At 45.3% G+C, this 26,649-nt stretch overlaps 1 protein-coding gene across 1 annotated transcript in view; it reads left to right on the forward strand.

Moving 5' to 3' along the window:
• Window positions 1-26,649, forward strand: part of map3k9 (mitogen-activated protein kinase kinase kinase 9) — a 65,269-nt gene that overhangs the window by 23,238 nt on the left and 15,382 nt on the right. Inside the window, exons 3-7 of the mRNA XM_036955349.2 lie at window positions 2,087-2,282; window positions 16,781-16,961; window positions 20,396-20,544; window positions 24,756-24,931; window positions 25,170-25,410. Of these exons, the coding sequence (XP_036811244.2) occupies window positions 2,087-2,282; window positions 16,781-16,961; window positions 20,396-20,544; window positions 24,756-24,931; window positions 25,170-25,410 (943 nt within the window). The remainder of the gene's footprint in view (window positions 1-2,086; window positions 2,283-16,780; window positions 16,962-20,395; window positions 20,545-24,755; window positions 24,932-25,169; window positions 25,411-26,649) is intronic.

Below are 26,649 nucleotides of genomic sequence, written 5' to 3' on the forward strand. Positions count from 1 at the left end.
GGCCACTCTTCCGTAAAGCCCAGCTCTGTGGAGTGTACGGCTTAAAGTGGTCCTATGGATAGATACTCCAATCTCCGCTGTGGAGCTTTGCAGCTCCTTCAGGGTGATCTTTGGTCTCTTTGTTGCCTCTCTGATTAATGCCCTCCTTGCCTGGTCCATGAGTTTTGGTGGGCAGCCCTCTCTTGGCAGGTTTGTTGTGGTGCCATATTCTTTCACTTTTGAAATAATGGATTTAATGGTGCTCCGTGGGATGTTCAAAGTCTCTGATATTTTTTTATAACCCAACCCTGATCTGTACTTCTCCACAACTTTGTCCCTGACCTGTTTGGAGAGATCCTTGGTCTTCATGGTGCCGCTTGCTTGGGGGTGCCCCTTGCTTAGTGGTGTTGCAGACTCTGGGGCCTTTCAGAACAGGTGTATATATACTGAGGTCATGTGACACTTAGATTGCACACAGGTGGACTTTATTTTACTAATTATGTGACTTCTGAAGGTAATTTGTTGCACCAGATCTTACTGATCTTACTGGTTCTAACGCAACAAAATAGGAAAAACGCCAAGGGGGTGAATACTTTTGCAAGGCACTGTACACCTGGGAAGACACACATGGGTTGATGAAGACACACACCTGGGTTGATGAAGACACACACCTGGGTTGATGAAGACACACACCTGGGTTGATGAAGACCTACACCTGAGTTGATGAAGACACACCTGGGTTGATGAAGACCTATACCTGGGTTGATGAAGACCTACACCTGGGTTGATGAAGACCTACACCTGGGTTGATGAAGACACACACCTGGGTTGATGAAGACACACACCTGGGTTGATGAAGACACACCTGGGTTGACGAAGACACACACCTGGGTTGACGAAGATCTATACCTGGGTTGATGAAGACACACCTGGGTTGATGAAGACCTATACCTGGGTTGATGAAGACCTACACCTGGGTTGATGAAGACACACCTGGGTTGATGAAGACACACCTGGGTTGATGAAGACACCCCTGGGTTGATGAAGACACACCCCTGGGTTGATGAAGACACACACCTGGGTTGATGAAGACACACACCTGGGTTGATGAAGACACACACCTGGGTTGATGAAGACACACACCTGGGTTGATGAAGACACACACCTGGGTTGATGAAGACACACACCTGGGTTGATGAAGACACACACCTGGGTTGATGAAGACACACCTGGGTTGACGAAGACACACACCTGGGTTGACGAAGATCTATACCTGGGTTGATGAAGACCTACACCTGGGTTGATGAAGACCTACACCTGGGTTGATGAAGACCTACACCTGGGTTGATGAAGACCTACACCTGGGTTGATGAAGACCTATACCTGGGTTGATGAAGACCTACACCTGGGTTGATGAAGACATATCGCTGGGTTGATGAAGACCTCTCCCTGGGTTGATGAAGACCTCTCCCTGGGTTGATGAAGACCTCTCCCTGGGTTGATGAAGACCTCTCCCTGGGTTGATGAAGACCTATCCCTGGGTTGATGAAGACCTATCCCTGGGTTGATGAAGACCTATAGCTGGGTTGATGAATACCTACCCTTGGGTTGATGAAGATCTACACCTGGGTTGATGAAGACCTACACCTGGGTTGATGAAGACCTACACCTGGGTTGATGAAGACCTATCCCTGGGTTGATGAAGACCTATCCCTGGGTTGATGAAGACCTATCCCTGGGTTGATGAAGATATATAGCTGGGTTGATGAAGACCTATCCCTGGGTTGATGAAGACCTACACCTGGGTTGATGAAGACCTACACCTGGGTTGATGAAGACCTGTTCCTGTGTTGATGAAGACCTATACCTGGGTTGATGAAGACCTACACCTGGGTTGATGAAGACCTGTCCCTGTGTTGATGAAGACATACACATATCACAATAATCAGAATAATAAACATGTATTGCATTTTTCTGAACCCTAATAATCAGCAAATCAATAATCGGTATGTTTTCGATGTGTAAAATCGATCATTTCAGCTTCTAATGATACAATGTCCTGTACTGATTCTTGATTTGGTTCATTTCTATTCTTCTTGTTTAACAGGTGTGTCTCCAGGAGCCGACACTGTGCCTGGTGATGGAGTTTGCCCGGGGAGGACCGCTGAACCGAGCCCTGTCAGGGAAACGTATCCCACCATGCACCCTGGTAGACTGGGCCGTGCAGATCGCCCGTGCCATGCACTACCTCCACTGTGAGGCCATCGTCCCCGTCATACACAGAGACCTCAAGTCTAGCAACAGTAAGAGAACGTTTATATACGTGATATTGTAATAACATAGTAATAACATAGTAGTAACATAGTAATAACAGTAGTAAAGTGGTAACATAGTAGTAACATGGTAGTAACATGGTAGTAACATGGTAGTAACATGGTAGTAACATGGTAGTAACATTGGTACCATGTTATCACTATGTTATTACTATGTTACTACCATGTTACTACTATGTTGCTACTATGTTATTACTATGTTATTACTTAGTAGTAACATAGTAGTAACATAGTAGCAACATAGTAGCAACATAGTAGCAACATAGTAGCAACATAGTAGCAACATGGTAGTAACATGGTAGTAACATGGTAGTAACATGGTAATAACGTGGTAACATAGTAGTAACATAGTAGCAACATAGTAGTAACATATTAATAACCTGGTAACATAGTAATAACATAGTAATAACATAGTATTAACATAGTAGTAACATGGTAGTAACATAGTAATAACGTGGTAACATAGTGGTAACATAGTAGTAACATAGTAGTAACATAGTAATAACCTGGTAACATAGTAATAACATAGTAGTAACATGTCAGTAATATAGTAATAACGTGGTAACATAGTAATAACATAGTAACAGCATAGTAGTAACAGGGTAGTAACATAGTAATAACGTAGTAATAACGTGGTAATAACATAGTAGTAACATGGTAATATGTAATAACATAGTAACAGCATAGTAATAACATTGTAATAACATGGTAACATAGTAATAACATGGTAGTAATATAGTAATACTGTAGTAATACCATAGTAGTAATATGGTAATAACATAGTAACATAGTAGTAACATGGTAGTAATAACAGTAATAACATAGTAATACTGTAGTAATAACATGGTAGTAACATGGTAGTAATATAGTAATAACATAGTAATACTGTAGTAATAACATAGTAGTAACATGGTAGTAATAACAGTAATACTGTAGTAATAACATAGTAGTGACATGGTAGTAACATGGTAGTAATATAGTAATAACATAGTAATACTGTAGTAGTAACATAGTAGTAACATGTGCATAACATTCAATGAATCACTTGTGTTGCACATAGCCGTGGGAAGATGTTTTGGGTTGGGGGGTTCTGACTGCGGGGAGGGGAGTAGCCTGAGTATAGGTTAAGATTGGATAACAGTAGTCACTGCCGCCTAAGTTAATTTACCTCATGTTTTCAACGTGTGTGTGTGTGTATGTGTGTGTGTGTGTATGTGTGAGAAAGAGAACAAGAGGAGTGTTGTAACTAAATTAGGAAACACAACGTTGTGCCTATTAAAACTGAGCACAAATGGACAGCTATGTGATCCGTCGCGAGAGAAAAGCGCTCCCCTTGATCCAGCACCATCAGGTGGAAAGCGCTCCCCTCGATCCAGCACCATCAGGTGGAAAGCGCTCCCCTCGATCCAGCACCATCAGGTGGAAAGCGCTCCCCTCGATCCAGCACCATCAGGTGGAAAGCGCTCCCCTCGATCCAGCGCCATCAGGTGGAAAGCGCTCCCCTCGATCCAGCACAATCAGGTGGAAAGCGCTCCCCTCGATCCAGCGCCATCAGGTGGAAAGCGCTCCCCTCGATCCAGCGCCATCAGGTGGAAAGCGCTCCCCTCGATCCAGCACCATCAGGTGGAAAGCGCTCCCCTCGATCCAGCACCATCAGGTGGAAAGTGCTCCCCTCGATCCAGCACCATCAGGTGGAAAGCGCTCCCCTTGATCCAGCACCATCAGGTGGAAAGCGCTCCCCTTGATCCAGCACCATCAGGTGGAAAGCGCTCCCCTTGATCCAGCACCATCAGGTGGAAAGCGCTCCCCTTGATCCAGCACCATCAGGTGGAAAGCGCTCCCCTTGATCCAGCACCATCAGGTGGAAAGCGCTCCCCTTGATCCAGCACCATCAGGTGGAAAGCGCTCCCCTTGATCCAGCACCATCAGGTGGAAAGCGCTCCCCTTGATCCAGCACCATCAGGTGGAAAGCGCCACTCACTCGGGCCGCGCCCCAACACTGTGTTCGACTACTGGGCTGGTGCTCTACCTCTTTGATATGGGCAGGAGCAGGCCTTCGAGGCCAGGCAGAGAGAATGCCATGTTCCTTATTTGATATTGGTCCCATTCCCTTTTCTCCGAAGTTTTAGAATTCTAAACTAATAGAAAATAGAATCAATCAATCAGTCAATCAAATGTGTCTATACAGTGCCTTGCGAAAGTATTCGGCCCCCTTGAACTTTGCGACCTTTTGCCACATTTCAGTCTTCAAACATAAAGATATAAAATTGTATTTTTTTGTGAAGAATCAACAACAAGTGGGACACAATCATGAAGTGGAACGACATTTATCTGTCAAAAGCGCAGAGAGCATCATGAAGAACGAGGAACACACCAGGCAGGTCCGAGATACTGTTGTGAAGAAGTTTAAAGCCGGATTTGGATACAAAAAGATTTCCCAAGCTTTAAACATCCCAAGGAGCACTGTGCAAGCGATAATATTGAAATGGAAGGAGTATCAGACCACTGCAAATCTACCAAGACCTGGCCGTCCCTCTAAACTTTCAGCTCATACAAGGAGAAGACTGATCAGAGATGCAGCCAAGAGGCCCATGATCACTCTGGATGAACTGCAGAGATCTACAGCTGAGGTGGGAGACTCTGTCCATAGGACAACAATCAGTTGTATATTGCACAAATCTGGCCTTTATGGAAGAGTGGCGAGAAGAAAGCCATTTCTTAAAGATATCCATAAAAAGTGTTGTTTAAAGTTTGCCACAAGCCACCTGGGAGACACACCAAACATGTGGAAGAAGGTGCTCTGGTCAGATGAAACCAAAATTGAACTTTTTGGCAACAATGCAAAACGCTATGTTTGGCGTAAATGCAACACAGCTGAACACACCATCCCCACTGTCAAACATGGTGGTGGCAGCATCATGGTTTGGGCCTGCTTTTCTTCAGCAGGGACAGGGAAGATGGTTAAAATTGATGGGAAGATGGATGGAGCCAAATACAGGACCATTCTGGAAGAAAACCTGATGGAGTCTGCAAAAGACCTGAGACTGGGACGGAGATTTGTCTTCCAACAAGACAATGATCCATAACATAAAGCAAAATCTACAATGGAATGGTTCAAAAATAAACATATCCAGGTGTTAGAATGGCCAAGTCAAAGTCCAGACCTGAATCCAATCGAGAATCTGTGGAAAGAACTGAAAACTGCTGTTCACAAATGCTCTCCATCCAACCTCACTGAGCTCGAGCTGTTTTGCAAGGAGGAATGGGAAAAAATTTCAGTCTCTCGATGTGCAAAACTGATAGAGACATACCCCAAGCGACTTACAGCTGTAATCGCAGCAAAAGGTGGCGCTACAAAGTATTAACTTAAGGGGGCTGAATAATTTTGCACACACAATTTTTCAGTTTTTCATTTGTTAAAAAAGTTTGAAATATCCAATAAATGTCGTTCCACTTGTTGTTGATTCTTCACAAAAAAATACAGTTTTATATCTTTATGTTTGAAGCCTGAAATGAGGCAAAAGGTCGCAAAGTTCAAGGGGGCCGAATACTTTCGCAAGGCACTGTAAATCCCATTATTCATCAGCTGATGTCTCAAAGTGCTGTACAGAAACCCTGCCTAAAACCCCAAAAAGCAAGCAATGCAGGTGTAGAAGCACGGTGGCTTGGAAAAACTCCCTAGAAAGGAAGGAACCTAGGAAGAAACCTAGAGAGGAACCAGGCTATGAGGGGTGGCCAGTCCTCTTCTGGCTGTGCCGGGTAGAGAGGAACCAGGCTCTGAGGGGTTGCCAGTCCTCTTCTGTTTGTACTCGTCAGCCAAGTATTTTCTAAGTGGTAGGAAAAACGTTAGGAGATCCCCAATAATACCCAGTTAGATGAGCATTGATATCAATACAACAATGAGAGTTGTAGAAGGTGTGTGTGTGTGTGTGTGTGTGTGTGTTAGCCCTGCAGGACCCCTTAACACCAAGCCTATTAGACAGGATTTGTCCCATGCCTTCCTATTGGCTACTTCCAGTCAACACAGGCAGTTTCTCCTCTCCCGTTGGCTTGTGGTTAGCCCCATTCCCTTGGCTGTGATTGACTGTTTTGAGGTGACAAGGCCAATAGCATCATCGTATCAGTAAAGTGACAGGTCTATCCCAGATACACCCTGTTAATGTACGTAAGCCCAGGTCCAGGGGGCTTCTCCACACTATTAGGTTGTTGTTTACCTGGTGAGCACTGGCAGACACAGGTTAGTCAGGCTGATTGAGGTAGTATGTACTCATAGATATGGTTAAAGTGACTATACATACAGTGGGGCAAAAAAGTATTTATTCAGCCACCAATTGTGCAAGTTCTCCCACTCAAAAAGATGAGGCCTGTAATTTTCATCATAGCAAGTTCTCCCACTGTTTATGAAGAGTGGGTGGTGAATGTGGATACTGGGTGGTGTATATGGAGACTGGTGGTGTAAATGGAGCCTGGTGGTGTATATAGGGACTTGTGGTGTATGAGGACTGGGTGGTGTATATGAAGACTGGGTGGTGTGTATAAGGACTGGGTGGTGTATATGAAGACTGGGTGGTATATATGAGGACTGGGTGGTGTATATGGGGACTGGGTGGTGTATATGGGGACTGGGTGGTGAATATGGGGACTGGGTTGTGTATATGAGGACTGGGTGGTGCATTTGGAGGCTGTGGCATATATATGTGGACTGGGTGGTGTATATGGAGGCTGTGGCATATATATGTGGACTGGGTGGTGTATATGGGGACTGGGTGGTTAATATGGGGACTGTGTTTTGTATATGAGGACTGGGTGGCGTATATGAGGACTGGGTGGTGTATTTTAGGACTGGTTGGTGTATATGGGGACTGGGGGGTGTATATGAGGACTGGGTAGTGTATATGGGGACTGGGTGGTGTATATGGGGACTGGGTGGTGTATATGGGGGCTGGGTGGTGTATATGAGGATTGGGTAGTGTATATGGGGACTGGTTGGTGTATATGGGGACTGGGTGGTGTATATGAGGACTGGTTGGTGTATATGGGGACTGGTGGTGTAAATGGGGACTGGTGGTGTAAATGGGGACTGGTTGGTGTATATGGGGACTGGTGGTGTAAATGAAGACTGGTGGTGCAAATGGGGACTGGGTGGTGTATATGAGGAATGGGTTGTGTATATGGGGACTGGGTGGCGTATATGAGGACTGGGTGGTGTATATGGAGACTAGGTGGTGAATATGGGGACTGGGTGGTGTATATGAGGACTGGGTGGTGTATATGGAGACTGGGTGGTGTATATGAGGACTGGTTGGTGTATATGAGGACTGGTTGGTGTATATGAGGACTGGGTGGTGTATATGAGGACTGGGTGGTGTATATGAGTACTGGGTGGTGTATATGAGGACTGGGTGGTGTATATGAGGACTGGGTGGTGAATATGAGGACTGGGTGGTGTATATGGGGACTGGGTGGTGTATATGGGGACTGGGTGGTGAATATGGGGACTGGGTGGTGTATATGAGGACTGGGTGGTGCATTTGGAGGCTGTGGCATATATATGTGGACTGGGTTGTGTATATGGAGGCTGTGGCATATATATGTGGACTGGGTGGTGTATATGGGGACTGGGTGGTTAATATGGGGACTGTGTTTTGTATATGAGCACTGGGTGGCGTATATAAGGACTGGGTGGTGTATTTTAGGACTGGTTGGTGTATATGGGGACTGGGGGGTGTATATAAGGACTGGTTAGTGTATATGGGGACTGGTTGGTGTATATGGGGACTGGGTGGTGTTTATGAGGACTGGTTGGTGTATATGGGGACTGGGTGGTGTATATGAGGACTGGTTGGTGTATATGGGGACTGGTGGTGTAAATGGAGACTGGTGGTGTAAATGGGGACTGGTGGTGTAAATGGGGACTGGGTGGTGTATATGGAGACTGGGTTGTGTATATGAGGACTGGTTGGTGTATATGGAGACTGGGTGGTGTATATGAGGACTGGGTGGTGTATATGAGGACTGGGTGGTGTAAATGGAGACTGGGTTGTGTATATGAGGACTGGTTGGTGTAAATGGAGACTGGCTGGTGTATATGAGGACTGGGTGGTGTATATGAGGACTGGTTGGTGTATATGGGGACTGGGTGGTGTATATGAGGACTGGTTGGTGTATATGGGGACTGGTGGTGTAAATGGAGACTGGTGGTGTAAATGGGGACTGGTGGTGTAAATGGGGACTGGGTGGTTAATATGGGGACTGTGTTTTGTATATGAGGACTGGGTGGTGTATATGAGGACCGGGTGGTGTATATGGGGACTGGTTGGTGTATGGGGACTGGGTTGTGTATATGGGGACTGGGTTGTGTATATGAGGACTGGTTGGTGTATATGGAGACTGGGTGGTGTATATGAGGACTGGGTGGTGTATATGAGGACTGGGTGGTGTATATGAGTACTGGGTGGTGTAAATGGAGACTGGGTTGTGTATATGAGGACTGGTTGGTGTAATTGGAGACTGGCTGGTGTATATGAGGACTGGGTCGTGTATATGAGGACTGGTTGGTGTATATGGAGACTGGGTGGTGTATATGAAGACTGGGTGGTGTATTTTAGGACTGGGTGGTGTATTTGAGGACTGGGTGGTGTATATGAGGACTGGGTGGTTTATTTGAGGACTGGGTGGTGCATATGAGGACTGGTTGGTGTATATGGAGACTGGGTGGTGTATATGAGGACTGGGTGGTGTATATGAGGACTGGGTGGTGTATATGAGGACTGGGTGGTGTATATGAGGACTGGTTGGTGTATATGGAGACTGGTTGGTGTATATGAGGACTGTGTGGTGTATATGGAGACTGGTTGGTGTATATGGGGACTGGGTGGTGAATATGGGGACTGGGTTGTGTATATGAGGACTGGGTGGTGCATTTGGAGAATGTGGTATATATATGTGGACTGGGTGGTTTATATGGAGGTTGTGGCATATATATATATGTGGACTGGGTGGTGTATATGGGGACTGGGTGGTTAATATGAAGACTGTGTTTTGTATATGAGGACTGGGTGGTGTATATGAGGAATGGGTGGTGTATATGAGGACTGGGTGGTGTATATGAGGACTGGTTGGTGTATATGGGGGCTGGGTGGTGTATATGAGGATTGGGTAGTGTATATGGGGACTGGTTGGTGTATATGGGGACTGGGTGGTGTATATGAGGACTGGTTGGTGTAATGGGGACTGGGTGGTGTATATGAGGACTGGTTGGTGTATATGGGGACTGGTGGTGTAAATGGAGACTGGTGGTGTAAATGGAGACTGGTGGTGTAAATGGGGACTGGTGGTGTAAATGGAGACTGGTGGTGTAAATGGGGACTGGTGGTGTAAATGGGGACTGGTGGTGTAAATGGGGACTGGCTGGTGTATATGGGGACTGGTGGTGTAAATGAAGACTGGTGGTGCAAATGGGGACTGGGTGGTGTATATGGAGACTAGGTGGTGAATATGGGGACTGGGTGGTGTATATGAGGACTGGGTGGTGTATATGGAGACTGGGTGGTGTATATGAGGACTGGTGGTTTATATGAGGACTGGTTGGTGTATATGAGGACTGGGTGGTGTATTTGAGGACTGGGTGGTGTATATGAGGACTGGGTGGTGTATATGAGGACTGGGTGGTGCATTTGGAGGCTGTGGCATATATATGTGGACTGGGTGGTGTATATGGGGACTGGGTGGTGTATATGGGGACTGGGTGGTGATTATGGGGACTGGGTGGTGTATATGAGGACTGGGTGGTGCATTTGGAGGCTGTGGCATATATATGTGGACTGGGTTGTGTATATGGAGGCTGTGGCATATATATGTGGACTGGGTGGTGTATATGGGGACTGGGTGGTTAATATGGGGACTGTGTTTTGTATATGAGCACTGGGTGGCGTATATAAGGACTGGGTGGTGTATTTTAGGACTGGTTGGTGTATATGGGGACTGGGGGGTGTATATAAGGACTGGTTAGTGTATATGGGGACTGGTTGGTGTATATGGGGACTGGGTGGTGTTTATGAGGACTGGTTGGTGTATATGGGGACTGGGTGGTGTATATGAGGACTGGTTGGTGTATATGGGGACTGGTGGTGTAAATGGAGACTGGTGGTGTAAATGGGGACTGGTGGTGTAAATGGGGACTGGGTGGTGTATATGGAGACTGGGTTGTGTATATGAGGACTGGTTGGTGTATATGGAGACTGGGTGGTGTATATGAGGACTGGGTGGTGTATATGAGGACTGGGTGGTGTATATGAGGACTGGGTGGTGTAAATGGAGACTGGGTTGTGTATATGAGGACTGGTTGGTGTAAATGGAGACTGGCTGGTGTATATGAGTACTGGGTGGTGTATATGAGGACTGGTTGGTGTATATGGGGACTGGGTGGTGTATATGAGGACTGGTTGGTGTATATGGGGACTGGTGGTGTAAATGGAGACTGGTGGTGTAAATGGGGACTGTTGGTGTAAATGGGGACTGGGTGGTGTATATGGAGACTGGGTTGTGTATATGAGGACTGGTTGGTGTATATGGAGACTGGGTGGTGTATATGAGGACTGGGTGGTGTATATGAGGACTGGGTGGTGTATATGGAGACTGGTTGGTGTATATGAGGACTGGGTGGTGTATATGGAGACTGGTTGGTGTATATGAGGACTGGGTGGTGTATATGGAGACTGGTTGGTGTATATGAGGACTGGGTGGTGTATATGGAGACTGGTTGGTGTATATGAGGACTGGGTTGTGTATATGGGGAATGGGTTGTGTATATGAGGACTGGTTGGTGTATATGGAGACTGGGTGGTGTATATGAGGACTGGGTGGTGAATATGAGGACTGGGTGGTATATATGAGGACTGGGTGGTGTATATGGGGACTGGGTGGTGTATATGACGACTGGGTGGTGTATATGAGGACTGGTTGGTGTATATGAGGATTGGGTGGTGTATATGGAGACTGGTTGGTGTATATGAGGACTGGGTGGTGTATATGGAGACTGGTTGGTGTATATGAGGACTGGGTGGTGTATATGGAGACTGGTTGGTGTATATGAGGACTGGGTGGTGTATATGGAGACTGGTTGGTGTATATGAGGACTGGGTTGTGTATATGGGGAATGGGTTGTGTATATGAGGACTGGTTGGTGTATATGGAGACTGGGTGGTGTATATGAGGACTGGGTGGTGAATATGAGGACTGGGTGGTATATATGATTACTGGGTGGTGTATATGGGGACTGGGTGGTGTATATGGGGACTGGGTGGTGAATATGGGGACTGGGTTGTGTATATGAGGACTGGGTGGTGCATTTGGAGGCTGTGGCATATATATGTGGACTGGGTGGTGTATATGGATGCTGTGGCATATATATGTGGACTGGGTGGTGTATATGGGGACTGTGTTTTGTATATGAGGACTGGGTGGCGTATATGAGGACTGGGTGGTGTATTTTAGGACTGGTTGGTGTATATGGGGACTGGGGTGTGTATATGAGGACTGGGTAGTGTATATGGGGACTGGGTGGTGTATATGGGGACTGGGTGGTGTATATGGGGACTGGGTGGTGAATATGGGGACTGGGTTGTGTATATGAGGACTGGGTGGTGCATTTGGAGGCTGTGGTATATATATGTGGACTGGGTGGTGTATATGGAGGTTGTGTCATATATATGTGGACTGGGTAGTGTATATGGGGACTGGGTGGTTAATATGAAGACTGTGTTTTGTATATGAGGACTGGGTGGTGTATATGAGGACTGGGTGGTGTATATGAGGACTGGTTGGTGTATATGGGGGCTGGGTGGTGTATATGAGGATTGGGTAGTGTATATGGGGACTGGTTGGTGTATATGGGGACTGGGTGGTGTATATGAGGACTGGTTGGTGTAATGGGGACTGGGTGGTGTATATGAGGACTGGTTGGTGTATATGGGGACTGGTGGTGTAAATGGAGACTGGTGGTGTAAATGGGGACTGGTGGTGTAAATGGAGACTGGTGGTGTAAATGGGGACTGGTGGGGTAAATGGGGACTGGTGGTGTAAATGGGGACTGGGTGGTGTATATGGGGACTGGTGGTGTAAATTAAGACTGGTGGTGCAAATGGGGACTGGGTGGTGTATATGAGGACTGGGTTGTGTATATGGGGACTGGGTGGCGTATATGAGGACGGGGTGGTGTATATGGAGACTAGGTGGTGAATATGGGGACTGGGTGGTGTATATAAGGACTGGGTGGTGTATATGGAGACTGGGTGGTGTATATGAGGACTGGTGGTTTATATGAGGACTGGTTGGTGTATATGAGGACTGGGTGGTGTATTTGAGGACTGGGTGGTGTATATGAGGACTGGGTGGTGTATATGAGGACTGGGTGGTGCATTTGGAGGCTGTGGCATATATATGTGGACTGGGTGGTGTATATGGAGGCTGTGGCATATATATGTGGACTGGGTGGTGTATATGGGGACTGGGTGGTTAATATGGGGACTGTGTTTTGTATATGAGGACTGGTTGGCGTATATGAGGACTGGGTGGTGTATTTTAGGACTGGTTGGTGTATATGGGGACTGGGGGGTGTATATGAGGACTGGGTAGTGTATATGGGGACTGGGTGGTGTATATGGGGACTGGGTGGTGTATATGGGGACTGGGTGGTGAATATGGGGACTGGGTTGTGTATATGAGGACTGGGTGGTGCATTTGGAGGCTGTGGTATATATATGTGGACTGGGTGGTGTATATTTAGGTTGTGGCATATATATGTGGACTGGGTGGTGTATATGGGGACTGGGTGGTTAATATGAAGACTGTGTTTTGTATATGAGGACTGGGTGGTGTATATGAGGACTGGGTGGTGTATATGAGGACTGGTTGGTGTATATGGGGGCTGGGTGGTGTATATGAGGATTGGGTAGTGTATATGGGGACTGGTTGGTGTATATGGGGACTGGGTGGTGTATATGAGGACTGGTTGGTGTATATGGGGACTGGGTGGTGTATATGGGGACTGGTGGTGTAAATGGAGACTGGTGGTGTAAATGGAGACTGGTGGTGTAAATGGAGACTGGTGGTGTAAATGGGGACTGGTGGTGTAAATGGAGACTGGTGGTGTAAATGGGGACTGGTGGTGTAAATGGGGACTGGTGGTGTAAATGGGGACTGGGTGGTGTATATGGGGACTGGTGGTGTAAATGAAGACTGGTGGTGCAAATGGGGACTGGGTGGTGTATATGAGGACTGGGTTGTGTATATGGAGTCTAGGTGGTGAATATGGGGACTGGGTGGTGTATATGAAGACTGGGTGGTGTATATGGAGACTGGGTGGTGTATATGAGGACTGGTGGTTTATATGAGGACTGGTTGGTGTATTTGAGGACTGGGTGGTGTATATGAGGACTGGGTGGTGTATATGAGGACTGGGTGGTGTATATGAGTACTGGGTGGTGTATATGAGGACTGGGTGGTGTATATGAGGACTGGGTGGTGAATATGAGGACTGGGTGGTGTATATGAGGACTGGGTGGTGTATATGGGGACTGGGTGGTGTATATGGGGACTGGGTGGTGAATATGGGGACTGGGTGGTGTATATGAGGACTGGGTGGTGCATTTGGAGGCTGTGGCATATATATGTGGACTGGGTGGTGTATATGGAGGCTGTGGCATATATATGTGGACTGGGTGGTGTATATGGGGACTGGGTGGTTAATATGGGGACTGTGTTTTGTATATGAGCACTGGGTGAGGTATATAAGGACTGGGTGGTGTATTTTAGGACTGGTTGGTGTATATGGGGACTGGGGGGTGTATATAAGGACTGGTTAGTGTATATGGGGACTGGTTGGTGTATATGGGGACTGGGTGGTGTTTATGAGGACTGGTTGGTGTATATGGGGACTGGGTGGTGTATATGAGGACTGGTTGGTGTATATGGGGACTGGTGGTGTAAATGGAGACTGGTGGTGTAAATGGGGACTGGTGGTGTAAATGGGGACTGGGTGGTGTATATGGGGACTGGGTGGTTAATATGGGGACTGTGTTTTGTATATGAGGACTGGGTGGTGTATATGAGGACTGGGTGGTGTATATGGGGACTGGTTGGTGTATGGGGACTGGGTTGTGTATATGAGGACTGGTTGGTGTATATGGAGACTGGGTGGTGTATATGAGGACTGGGTGGTGTATATGAGGACTGGGTGGTGTATATGAGGACTGGGTGGTGTAAATGGAGACTGGGTTGTGTATATGAGGACTGGTTGGTGTAAATGGAGACTGGCTGGTGTATATGAGGACTGGGTGGTGTATATGAGGACTTGGTTGGTGTATATGGAGACTGGGTGGTGTATATGAAGACTGGGTGGTGTATTTGAGGACTGGGTGGTGTATTTGAGGACTGGGTGGTGTATATGAGGACTGGTTGGTGTATATGAGGACTGGGTGGTGTATATGGAGACTGGTTGGTGTATATGAGGACTGGGTGGTGTATATGGAGACTGGTTGGTGTATATGAGGACTGGGTGGTGTATATGGAGACTGGTTGGTGTATATGAGGACTGGGTGGTGTATATGGAGACTGGTTGGTGTATATGAGGACTGGGTTGTGTATATGGGGACTGGGTTGTGTATATGAGGACTGGTTGGTGTATATGGAGACTGGGTGGTGTATATGAGGACTGGGTGGTGTATTTGAGGACTGGGTGGTGTATTTGAGGACTGGGTGGTGTATATGAGGACTGGTTGGTGTATATGGAGACTGGGTGGTGTATTTGAGGACTGGGTGGTGTATATGAGGACTGGGTGGTGTATATGGGGACTGGGTGGTGTATATGGGGACTGGGTGGTGTAAATGGGGACTGGGTGGTGTATATGAGGACTGGGTGGTGTATATGGAGACTGGTTGGTGTATATGAGGACTGGGTGGTGTATATGGAGACTGGTTGGTGTATATGAGGACTGGGTGGTGTATATGGAGACTGGTTGGTGTACATGAGGACTGGGTTGTGTATATGGGGACTGGGTTGTGTATATGAGGACTGGTTGGTGTATATGGAGACTGGGTGGTGTATATGAGGACTGGGTGGTGTATTTGAGGACTGGGTGGTGTATTTGAGGACTGGGTGGTGTATATGAGGACTGGTTGGTGTATATGGAGACTGGGTGGTGTATTTGAGGACTGGGTGGTGTATATGAGGACTGGGTGGTGTATATGGGGACTGGGTGGTGTATATGAGGACTGGGTGGTGTATTCGGGGACTTGGTGGTGTATATGGAGACTGGGTGGTGTATATGGAGACTGGGTGGTGTATATGGAGACTGGGTGGTGTATTTGGGGACTGGGTGGTGTATATGAGGACTGGTTGGTGTATATGGGGACTGGGTGGTGTATATGGAGACTGGGTGGTGTATATGGAGATTGGGTGGTGTATATGAAGACTGGGTGGTGTATTTGGGGACTGGGTGGTGTATATGAGGACTGGTTGGTGTATATGGGGACTGGGTGGTGTATATGAGGACTGGGTGGTGTATATGAGGACTGGGTGGTGTATATGAGGACTGGGTGGTGCATATGGAGACTGGGTGGTGTATATGGAGACTGGGTGGTGTATATGGAGACTGGGTGGTGTATATGAGGACTGGGTGGTGTATTTGGGGACTGGGTGGTGTATATGAGGACTGGTTGGTGTATATGGGGACTGGGTGGTGTATATGAGGACTGGTTGGTGTATATGAGGACTGGTTGGTGTATATGGGGACTGGGTGGTGTATTTGAGGACTTGTGGAAACTTTTTGACTCCATCCAAATATTCCATTCCAGTCCTTACAATTATCCCTCCTATTGCTCCTCCCACCAGTCTCCTCTTTTGTGTGTGTATGTTCATGTGTATGTTCATTTGTGTGTGTGTGTGTGTGTGTGTGCATGGGTGTGTGTATATGCTTGTGTTTATGTGCATATGTGTGTGTGTGTGTGTGTGTGTGTGTGTGTGTGTGTGTGTGTGTGTGTGCGTGTGTGTGTGTGTGAGGCACAGACTCCCAAGGACCAAGTGAAATCGTAACATTAATCCAGGCCTTTGCTTCTTCCCTGCTTTCTTTCATTTTACACTTGAATCATCTCATTCCCTTTTCTCTTTTGTTCTCATCTCTTCCTGCTTGCTTCTCTCTCTCCTTTCATCGTGGCCTCTCCTTGTTTTCCCTTTTGTTCTCATCTTTATTTTGGAAAACAACTTTTAATAATTTATATTTTAATGACTGCCTGCCATCCCGCCACCAAAACCCCAAAATGGCCTGTATCCCTTTACATTCAAACCCCTCCTACCTTCCACCCCTGTTACCGTTATCCCCCCCACCCGCTCCAACCAAAACCCTCCTCGTCACCCCCTCCCTCACCAACACCCGCCCTCTCCTGGATCTCACATGCGACCTTTGGACCAGTCCTGATCCTGGAGAAGGTCGAGATGGAGGATCTGACCAACAAGACCCTGAAGATCACCGACTTCGGCCTGGCGAGGGAGTGGCACCGTACCACCAAGATGTCAGCCGCCGGCACCTACGCCTGGATGGCGCCCGAGGTCATCCGCTCCTCCACCTTCTCTAAAGGCAGCGACGTCTGGAGGTGGGCGGGGCGGGGGGGGGGGGGGGGGGGGGGCATGGGCCGGGATAGGAAGTTGATGAGACAGGAAACTGTCTGTTCTATCTCACTTAGATCAAGAGGGCTGGAGGAGTTATTTATTCAGTTCTGGATCTGGTAAAGCATTGAGTAATTTATTCAGTTCTGGATCTGGTAAAGCATTGAGTCATTTATTCAGCTCTGGATCTGGTAAAGCATTGAGTAATTTATTCAGTTCTGGATCTACTAAAGCATTGAGTCATTTATTCAGTTCTGGATCTACTAAAGCATTGAGTCATTTATTCAGCTCTGGATCTACTAAAGCATTGAGTCATTTATTCAGTTCTGGATCTGGTAAAGCATTGAGTCATTTATTCAGCTCTGGATCTACTAAAGCACTGCAGTAGTAGTATGATGACTGCACCCAAACAAGGAACCAACACTGTAATTGTTTTCAACGTCTTACCCTCGTCTGAAATCATAGAATAACCTAGCCACATCAGCTCTGATGAGGACAGGATTTAATTCCGTTGAGCTTCGTCAGCCATGCGGCATTGGAAAGGTAATTTCCAATGTGCTGCAGAAGGAGGGCTTTCTATATTGCAGCAGACTCTCATGACTTCTCATTGGCCATGCCAGGTGGCTTGAGTCCAGCCCTTGTTTTAGTATGAAATACCTGCCTGGCTGGAGGTGTGGAGGTAGTTGGAGGCTGTGGACAGGGAGGGCCCTGTCCCTGTCTCTCTGTGGTGCCATAATGCCCCCCCTCCCACCCCCAATATTGTTAATATTTACAATATTAACTAAATTATAATAAGAATAATAAAGATTGTCAACAGGGTAATCAGTAACAATAATAATGAATAGTAAATGTGCACGTTAGTTGGTCTGTCAGACACTGTCTGTCATCTTATGGCAGGCAGCAATGTAGTGCTCTGCCAACCCACAGCTCTCTGCGTCCTCCCCTAACCGGACGAGTAGCCTATCCTCATCAGAGAGGTCTTTGAAACCTTCAATAAGGTTGTCAAATTTAGGGAAATGACACTCATCGTTTGATACTTTTTAATAATGCAGCTCCGTCTCAGGTTCTGCTGTGGTGCAGTGGTTGCACAGCCTTTCCTCTACAGGAAGTCATGTTTGCATGTGTCTACCCTTCTCAATGGCAAGGCTGTGCTCACTGAGTTTGTACTTTTGATCAGTAACCATGGTCAAATAGTTTGCCACGGTGTACTTTCGATTTAGGGCCAGATAGCACTGCATTTTGCTTTGTTCTTGTGTTTCCCAATAAGTTATGTCGTTTTGTTTTGACTGTGTTGTAATTTGGTTTATCCTGATTGATTGGATGTTCTGGTCCTGAGGCGTCAGTGTGTTAGTAGAACATGTTTGTGAACTCAGCCTCAGGACCAGCTGGATGAGGGGACTGAGGCTTCAGGGTGTTAGTAGAACAGGTTTGTGAACTCAGCCCCAGGACCAGCTGGATGAGGGGACTCTTTTCTTTGCTCAGCTCTTGGCATTGCAGGGCTTGGTAGTGATAGACTGTATTTTAGATGTTTCTAAAACGTACGTTTGTATTATTATTGGATATTGGCCTAATTCTGCTCTGCGTGCATTGTTTGTAGTTTCCTCTGGACATGTAGGAGAATCTTGTGGAGTAACTACAATGTTGTTGATCCATCCTCAGTTTCTTCCTATCACAGCCATTCAATTCTGTAACTGTTTTTAAAAGTCACCATTGGCCTCATGGTGAAATCCCTGAGCGGTTTCCTTCCTCTCCGGCAACTGAGTTAGGAAGGAACCCCTGTAACTTTGTAGTGACTGGGTGTATTGATACATCATCCAAAGTGTAATTAATAACTTCACCATGCTCAAAGGGCTATTCTGTTTTAATTTTTTTTACCCATCAACCAATAGGAGCCCTTCTTTGCGAGGCATTAGAAAACCTCCCTGGTCTTTGTGGTTGAATCTGTGTTTGAAATTCACTGCTGGACTGAGGGACCTTACAGATAATTGTATGTGTGGGGGGTACAGAGATGAGGTAGTCATTCATAAATCATGTTGAACACTATTATTGCACACAGAGTGAATCCATGCTAATTGTGACAAGTTAAGCACATGTTTATTCCTGAACTTATTTAGGCTTGTCATAACAAAGGGGTTGAATACTTACTCACATTTCAGCTTTTCATTTGTAATTTATTTGTAAAAAAAATATAAATAATAATAATAATAATTGTGTGCAGTGACAACAAAAACAATCTAAATTTAATCCATTTAAGAACTTTGGTCTAATTCCCTGAAATCTGGATAACTTAATTAAGCTCTGAATTGTGGACACTAACACTTCGGGCTGAGGATTGTTCTAGAATTGTGGCCAATTCGTTGATGTAAATATTGAAGAATGCAGGGCTCAGATTGCAACCCTGGCGAAGGCCCCGCCCCTGGTTAAAGATTTCTGTTATTTACGTGCCAATTTTAATGCTGCACGTATTGCCAGTAGACATTGATTTAATTATGTGTTTTACCCCCTACACTACTTCCAATAACTTAGTAGAACAGTCCATTTTGGTATTATTTTGGTGGACAGGTTTATCTATCAGGGTCTCTAGGGTGTAAATATGATCGGTTGTACAATGTTTTGGTATAAATCCAATCAGGCTTTTGCTCAAGATGTTGTGATTATTAAGGAATTTGTTCATTCTCTCTCTCTGTCCATCAGCTTTCTGCTCTCTGCTGTCTATTATCTCTGCTGTCTATTATCTCTGCTGTCTATTATCTCTGCTGTCTATTATATCTGCTGTCTATTATATCTGCTGTCTATTATCTCTGCTGCCTATTATCTCTGCTGTCTATTCTCTCTGCTGTCTATTGTCTCTGCTGTCTATTGTATCTGCTGTCTATTGTATCTGCTGTCTATCCTCTCTGCTGTCTATTGTATCTGCTGTCTATCCCCTCTGCTGTCTATTGTCTCTGCTGTCTATCCTCTCTGCTGTCTATTGTCTCTGCTGTCTATCCTCTCTGCTGTCTATTCTCTCTGCTGTCTATTGTCTCTGCTGTCTATCCTCTCTGCTGTCTATCCTCTCTGCTGTCTATTCTCTCTGCTGTCTATTGTCTCTGCTGTCTATCCTCTCTGCTGTCTATTCTCTAGCTGTCTATTCTCTCTGCTGTCTATTCTCTAGCTGTCTATTCTCTCTGCTGTCTATTCTCTCTGCTGTCTATTCTCTCTGCTGTCTATTGTCTCTTCTGTCTATTGTCTCTGCTGTCTATCCTCTCTGCTGTCTATTCTCTCTGCTGTCTATTCTCTCTGCTGTCTATTCTCTCTGCTGTCTATCCTCTCTGCTGTCTATCCTCTCTGCTGTCTATTCTCTAGCTGTCTATCCTCTCTGCTGTCTATTCTCTCTATTCACTTCCATCTCTTTCCTGATCTCTTCCTCCCGACCCTGTAGCTACGGGGTTCTTCTGTGGGAGCTGCTGACGGGAGAAGTCCCATTCAGGGGCATTGATTGTCTAGCGGTGGCATATGGAGTAGCCATGAATAAGCTGGCGTTGCCCATCCCTTCTACCTGCCCAGAGCCCTTCGCCCGTCTTATGGGAGGTAAGATGAGCTGCTTTCTGTTAGGTATTCTTCAATGAGGCCAACAGCCACCTGCCCAGAGCCCTTCACCCTTCTTATGGAAGGTAAGATGAGCTGCTTTCTGTTAGGTATTCTTCAATGAGGCCAACAGCCACCTGCCCAGAGCCCTTCGCCCGTCTTATGGGAGGTAAGATGAGCTGCTTTCTGTTAGGTATTCTTCAATGAGGCCAACAGCCACCTGCACAGAGCCCTTCACCCTTCTTATGGAAGGTAAGATGATTTCTGTTAGGTATTCTTCAATGAGGCCAACAGCCACCTGCCCAGAGCCCTTCGCCCGTCTTATGGGAGGTAAGATGAGCTGCTTTCTGTTAGGTATTCTTCAATGAGGCCAACAGCCACCTGCCCAGAGCCCTTCGCCCTTCTTATGGGAGGTAAGATGAGCTGCTTTCTGTTAGGTATTCTTCAATGAGGCCAACAGCCACCTGCCCAGAGCCCTTCGCCCGTCTTATGGGAGGTAAGATGAGCTGCTTTCTGTTAGGTATTCTTCAATGAGGCCAACAGCCACCTGCCCAGAGCCCTTCGCCCGTCTTATGGGAGGTAAGATGAGCTGCTTTCTGTTAGGTATTCTTCAATGAGGCCAACAGCCACCTGCCCAGAGCCCTTCGCCCGTCTTATGGGAGGTAAGATGAGCTGCTTTCTGTTAGGTATTCTTCAATGAGGCCAACAGCCACCTGTTTGTTGACAGAACGTACACATTGTTACCTTAATAATACAGATTATTTGATTATAATAATATGTATATAAATAGATATGTCCATCTCCATCCTGATCCATAATAGATAGATTGATATTTGTGCAAAACTCTATTATAACTTATTTTCATTGAGGTCCTCTGTAGATCCATGGAGTGCCGTCATATATATATATATATATATATATATATATATTTATATAACTTTTGACCAGTAGTGTATATATTTATTATATATATAGAGAGAGAGATACTAACAAAACATTACATCAAAGATTTTTTATAACTAACCCAAGATAGATCACAGCATGTCGTTTCCAATGGAAACAAATTAATCATGGTGGGGCAGAACAAGCAAGGAGGTGGGCAGAGCCAAGCACGAGCTAGCAGGAGCCTATTGGCGCGTTCTAGCATCTATTTGCATATTTCCGTTAAGGAACGCCTACTCTTTGAAATGCGCTTGTGCAGTAATTTAATTTGCCCTTCCACTCCATCTGAACAACGCAACTTTGGCAAAGGGTAAAATCTATAAAACTTAGTCCACTCTGTTTGTAAAATATTGTAGTTTTGGAAACCGAAAACTGTATTGAGATCAAATGTTTCATCAATGAGAACAGTAGCAGAATGTCGGCCAAATTCCATCTCTTCTTCTCCCACTGCCGGGCCACTGGGCTTCCTCTCACCACCCTATTTGGTAGTGAGTGGAAACGGCCAACAGGATGCTTCACATTTATCACATCCAGTGAAATATCTGTCTCATTGTTCTATCTCATCCCGTCAGTAGAGGATGCCTGTTTTTGTTTTTTTAATGCCTTCCTCACCATCTTAAATAAGCATGCCCCATTCAAGAAATTTAGAACCAGGAACATATATAGCCCTTGGTTCTCTCCAGACCGGACTGCCCTTAACCAACACAAAAACATCCTGTGGCATTCTGCATTAGCATCAAACAGCCCCCGTCATATGCAACTTTTCAAGGAAGTTAGAAACCAATATACACAGGCAGTTAGAAAAGCCAAGGCTAGCTTTTTCAAGCAGAAATTTGCTTCCTGCAACACAGACTCAAAAGGATTCTGGGACACTGTAAAGTCCATGGAGAATAAGAACACCTCCTCTCAGCTGCCCACTGCACTGAAGATAGGAAACACTGTCACCACCGATAAATCCACTATAATTGAGAATTTCAATAAGCATTTTTCTGCGGCTGGCCATGCTTTCCACCTGGCTACCCCTACCCCGATCAACAGCACTGCACCCCCCACAGCAACTCGCCCAAGCCTTCCCATTTCTCCTTCTCTCAAATCCAGTCAGCTGATGTTCTGAAAGAGCTGCAAAATCTGGACCCCTACAAATTAGCAGGGTTAGACAATCTGGACCCTTTCTTTCTAAAATGATCTGCCGAAATTGTTGCCACCCCTATTACTAGCCTGTTCAACCTCTTTCGTGTCGTCTGAGATTCCCAAAGATTGGAAAGCAGCTGCGATCATCCCCCTCTTCAAAGGGGGGGGGACACTCTTGACCCAAACTGCTACAGACCTATATCTATCCTACCCTGCCTTTCTAAGGTCTTTGAAAGCCAAGTCAACAAACAGATTACCGACCATTTCAAATCCCACCATACCTTCTCCGCTATGCAATCTGGTTTCAGAGCTGGTCATGGGTGCACCTCAGCCACGCTCAAGGTCCTAAACGATATCTTAACCGCCATCGATAAAAAACAATACTGTGCAGCCGTATTCATTGACCTGTCCAAGGCTTTCGACTCTGTCAATCACCACATCCTCATTGGCAGACTCGATAGCCTTGGTTTCTCAAATGACTGCCTCGCCTGGTTCACCAACTACTTCTCTAATAGAGTTCAGTGTGTCAAATCAGAGGGTCTGCTGTCCGGGCCTCTGGCAGTCTCTATGGGGGTGCCACAGGGTTCAATTCTTGGACCGACTCTCTTCTCTGTATACATCAATGATGTCGCTCTTGCTGCTGGTGATTCTATTATCCACCTCTACGCAGACGATACTATTCTGTATACTTCTGGCCCTTCTTTGGACACTGTGTTAACTAACCTCCAGACGAGCTTCAATGCCATACAACTCTCCTTCCATGGCCTCCAATTGCTCTTAAATACAAGTATAACTAAATGCATGCTCTTCAACTGATCACTGCCCGCCCGTCCAACATCACTACTCTGGACGGTTCTGACTTAGAATACGTGGACAACTACAAATACCTGAGTGTCTGGTTGGACTGTAAACTCTCCTTCCAGACTCACATCAAACATCTCCAATCCAAAGTTAAATATAGAATTGGCTTCCTATTTCCCAACAAAGCATCCTTCACTCATGCTGCCAAACATACCCTTGTAAAACTGACCATCCTACCAATCCTCGACTTCGGCGATGTCATTTACAAAATAGCCTGCAATACCCTACTCAATGAATTGGATGCAGTCTATCACAGTGCCATCTGTTTTGTCACCAAAGCCACATATACTACCCACCACTGCGACATGTACGCTCTCGTTGGCTGGCCCTCGCTTCATACTCGTCACCAAACCCACTGGCTCCATGTCATCTACAAGACCCTGCTAGGTAAAGTCCCCGCTTATCTCAGCTCTCTGGTCACCATAGCATCACCCACCTGTAGCACGCGCTCCAGCAGGTATATCTCTCTGGTCAACCCCAAAACCAATTCTTCCTTTGGCTGCCTCTCCTTCCAGTTCTCTGCTGCCAATGATTGGAACGAACTACAAAAATCTCTGAAACTGGAAACAATTATCTCCCTCACTAGCTTTAAGTACCAGCTGTCAGAGCAGCTCACAGATTACTGCACCTGTACATAGCCCACCTATAATTTAGCCCAAACAACTACCTCTTTCCCAACTGTATTTAATTTATTTATTTATTTTGCTCCTTCGCACCCCATTATTTCTATCTCTACTTTGCACATTCTTCCACTGCAAATCAACCATTCCAGTGTTTTACTTGCTATATTGTATTTACTTCACCACCATGGCCTTTTTTTGCCTTTACCTCCCTTATCTCACCTCATTTGCTCACATCGTATATAGACTTATTTCTACTGTATTATTGACTGTATGTTTGTTTTACTCCATATGTAACTCTGTGTCGTTGTATGTGTCGAACTGCTTTGCTTTATCTTGGCCAGGTCGCAATTGTAAATGAGAACTTGTTCTCAACTAGCCTACCTGGTTAAATAAAGGTGTTCTCAACTTGCCTACCTGGTTAAATAAAAGGTTAAATTTAAAATAAAAAAATAAAAAATCAGAACGTCAGTTTACCTTCTCCCACTGCCGGGCCACTGGGCTTCCTCTCATCACCATATTTGGTAGTGAGTGGAAACGGCCAACAGGAAGCTTCACATTTATCACATCCAGTGAAATATCTGTCTCATTGTTCTATCTGTGGTACATCTAAACACACCACCTTTATTAACTTCTTCTTCTTCTTCTTCTCTCCTCCAGACTGCTGGAGTCCAGACCCACACCTACGACCTCTCTTCACCAGTATCCTGGACCAGCTGACGACTATAGAGGAATCGGGTTTCTTCGAGATGCCAGTCGAGTCCTTCCACTCCCTGCAGGACGACTGGAAGATGGAGATTCAGGAGATGTTCGACCAGCTCAGGGTCAAGGAGAAGGTAGCGGGATTCTCAGTCAGCTTTCACAAGATCAGAGGCCTCTGCCGTGGCGGTTTCCACATTATACCACGAGATTTGTTTGTGCTGTCTTTACAACTTTAATGGTTGTTGAACCAGGCTATGGAGAGTGATATGCTGTAGTGTAATCTATAATCCCCCCCCTCCCTCCCCCCCCTGGAAAAACAAAAAATCTGACCACAAGTGTTAAATCTCCCCTGACCTCTAACCTTGTCTCCAGGAGCTGAGGTCGTGGGAGGAGGAGCTGAGTCGTGCTGCGCTGCAGCAGAAGAGCCAAGAGGAGGAGCTTAGGAGGAGGGAGCAGGAGCTGGCGGAGAGGGAAATCCACATCCTGGAGAGAGAGCTGAACGTTATCATCCACCAGCTGTATCAGGAGAAACCCCGTGTGGAGAGCAGGCAGGGCAAGTTCAGACGCTCACGGCTCAAACTGAAGGACGGGAACAGGATCAGTCTGCCTTCAGGTAGGTATTTTCATCAGTAGGGCCAGCAATCTGATGTCTGTGGGTCTCACATGCAGGGATAGGATCCACAATGGCTCTGCACTACTGCCCATTGAAGAGTTGACTGTTTGTGTGCATTTGAGTGCATCTGTGTCTGAATGTTTGTTTCTGTTTCTATGTGTGAATGCATGTTGCCATGGCAAAGAGTGGCTCAACTCGTACAGTTTTAGTTATATATTTATTTAGTTATATATTTATATTTATTTAGTTATATATTTATATTTATTTAGTTATATATTTATTTAGTATATATTTATTCAGTTATATATTTATATTTATTTAGTTATATATTTATTTAGTTATATATTTATATTTATTTAGTTATATATTTATATTTATTTAGTTATATATTTATATTTATTTAGTTATATATTTATTTAGTATATATTTATTCAGTTATATATTTATATTTATTTAGTTATATATTTATTTAGTTATATATTTATATTTATTTAGTTATATATTTGTTTAGTTAGATATTTTTTTAGTTATATATTTATTTAGTTATATATTTATATTTATTTAGGTATATATTTATATTTATTTTGTTACAATGGGGCAAAAAAGTATTTAGTCAGCCACCAAGTGTGCAAGTTCTCCCACCTAAAAAGATGAGAGAGGCCTGTAAAAATCCAGAAAATCACATTGTAGGATTTTTAATGAATATATTTGCAAATTATGGTGCAAAATAAGTATTTGGTCACCTACAAACAAGCAAGATTTCTGGCTCTCACAGACCTGTAACTTCTTCTTTAACCTTTCTGATCTCCCCATCCCGGATCCGGGTTCGTGAATACAGACTCAAGCTCATTACCATAACGCAACGTTAACTATTCATGAAAATCGCAAATGAAATGAAATAAATATGCTAGCTCTCAAGCTTAGCCTTTTGTTAACAACACTGTCATCTCAGATTTTCAAAATATGCTTCTCAACCATTGCAAAACAAGCATTTGTGTAACAGTATTGATGGCTAACGTAGCATTTAGCATTAGCATTCAGCTGGCAACATTTACACAAAAAAACAGAAAAGCATTCAAAAAAATCATTTACCTTTGAAGAACTTCAGATGTTTTCAATGAGGAGACTCTCAGATAGCAAATGTTCAGTTTTTCCTGAAAGATTATTTGTTTAGGACAAATCGCTCCGTTTTCTGCGTCACGTTTAGCTATGAAAAAACCCCTGTATCCAGGATTGTGT

Source organism: Oncorhynchus mykiss, chromosome 19 (assembly GCF_057628025.1).
Source record: "Oncorhynchus mykiss isolate SJ-2025 chromosome 19, ASM5762802v1, whole genome shotgun sequence".
In the NCBI taxonomy this organism is placed as follows: Eukaryota; Metazoa; Chordata; class Actinopteri; order Salmoniformes; family Salmonidae; genus Oncorhynchus; species Oncorhynchus mykiss.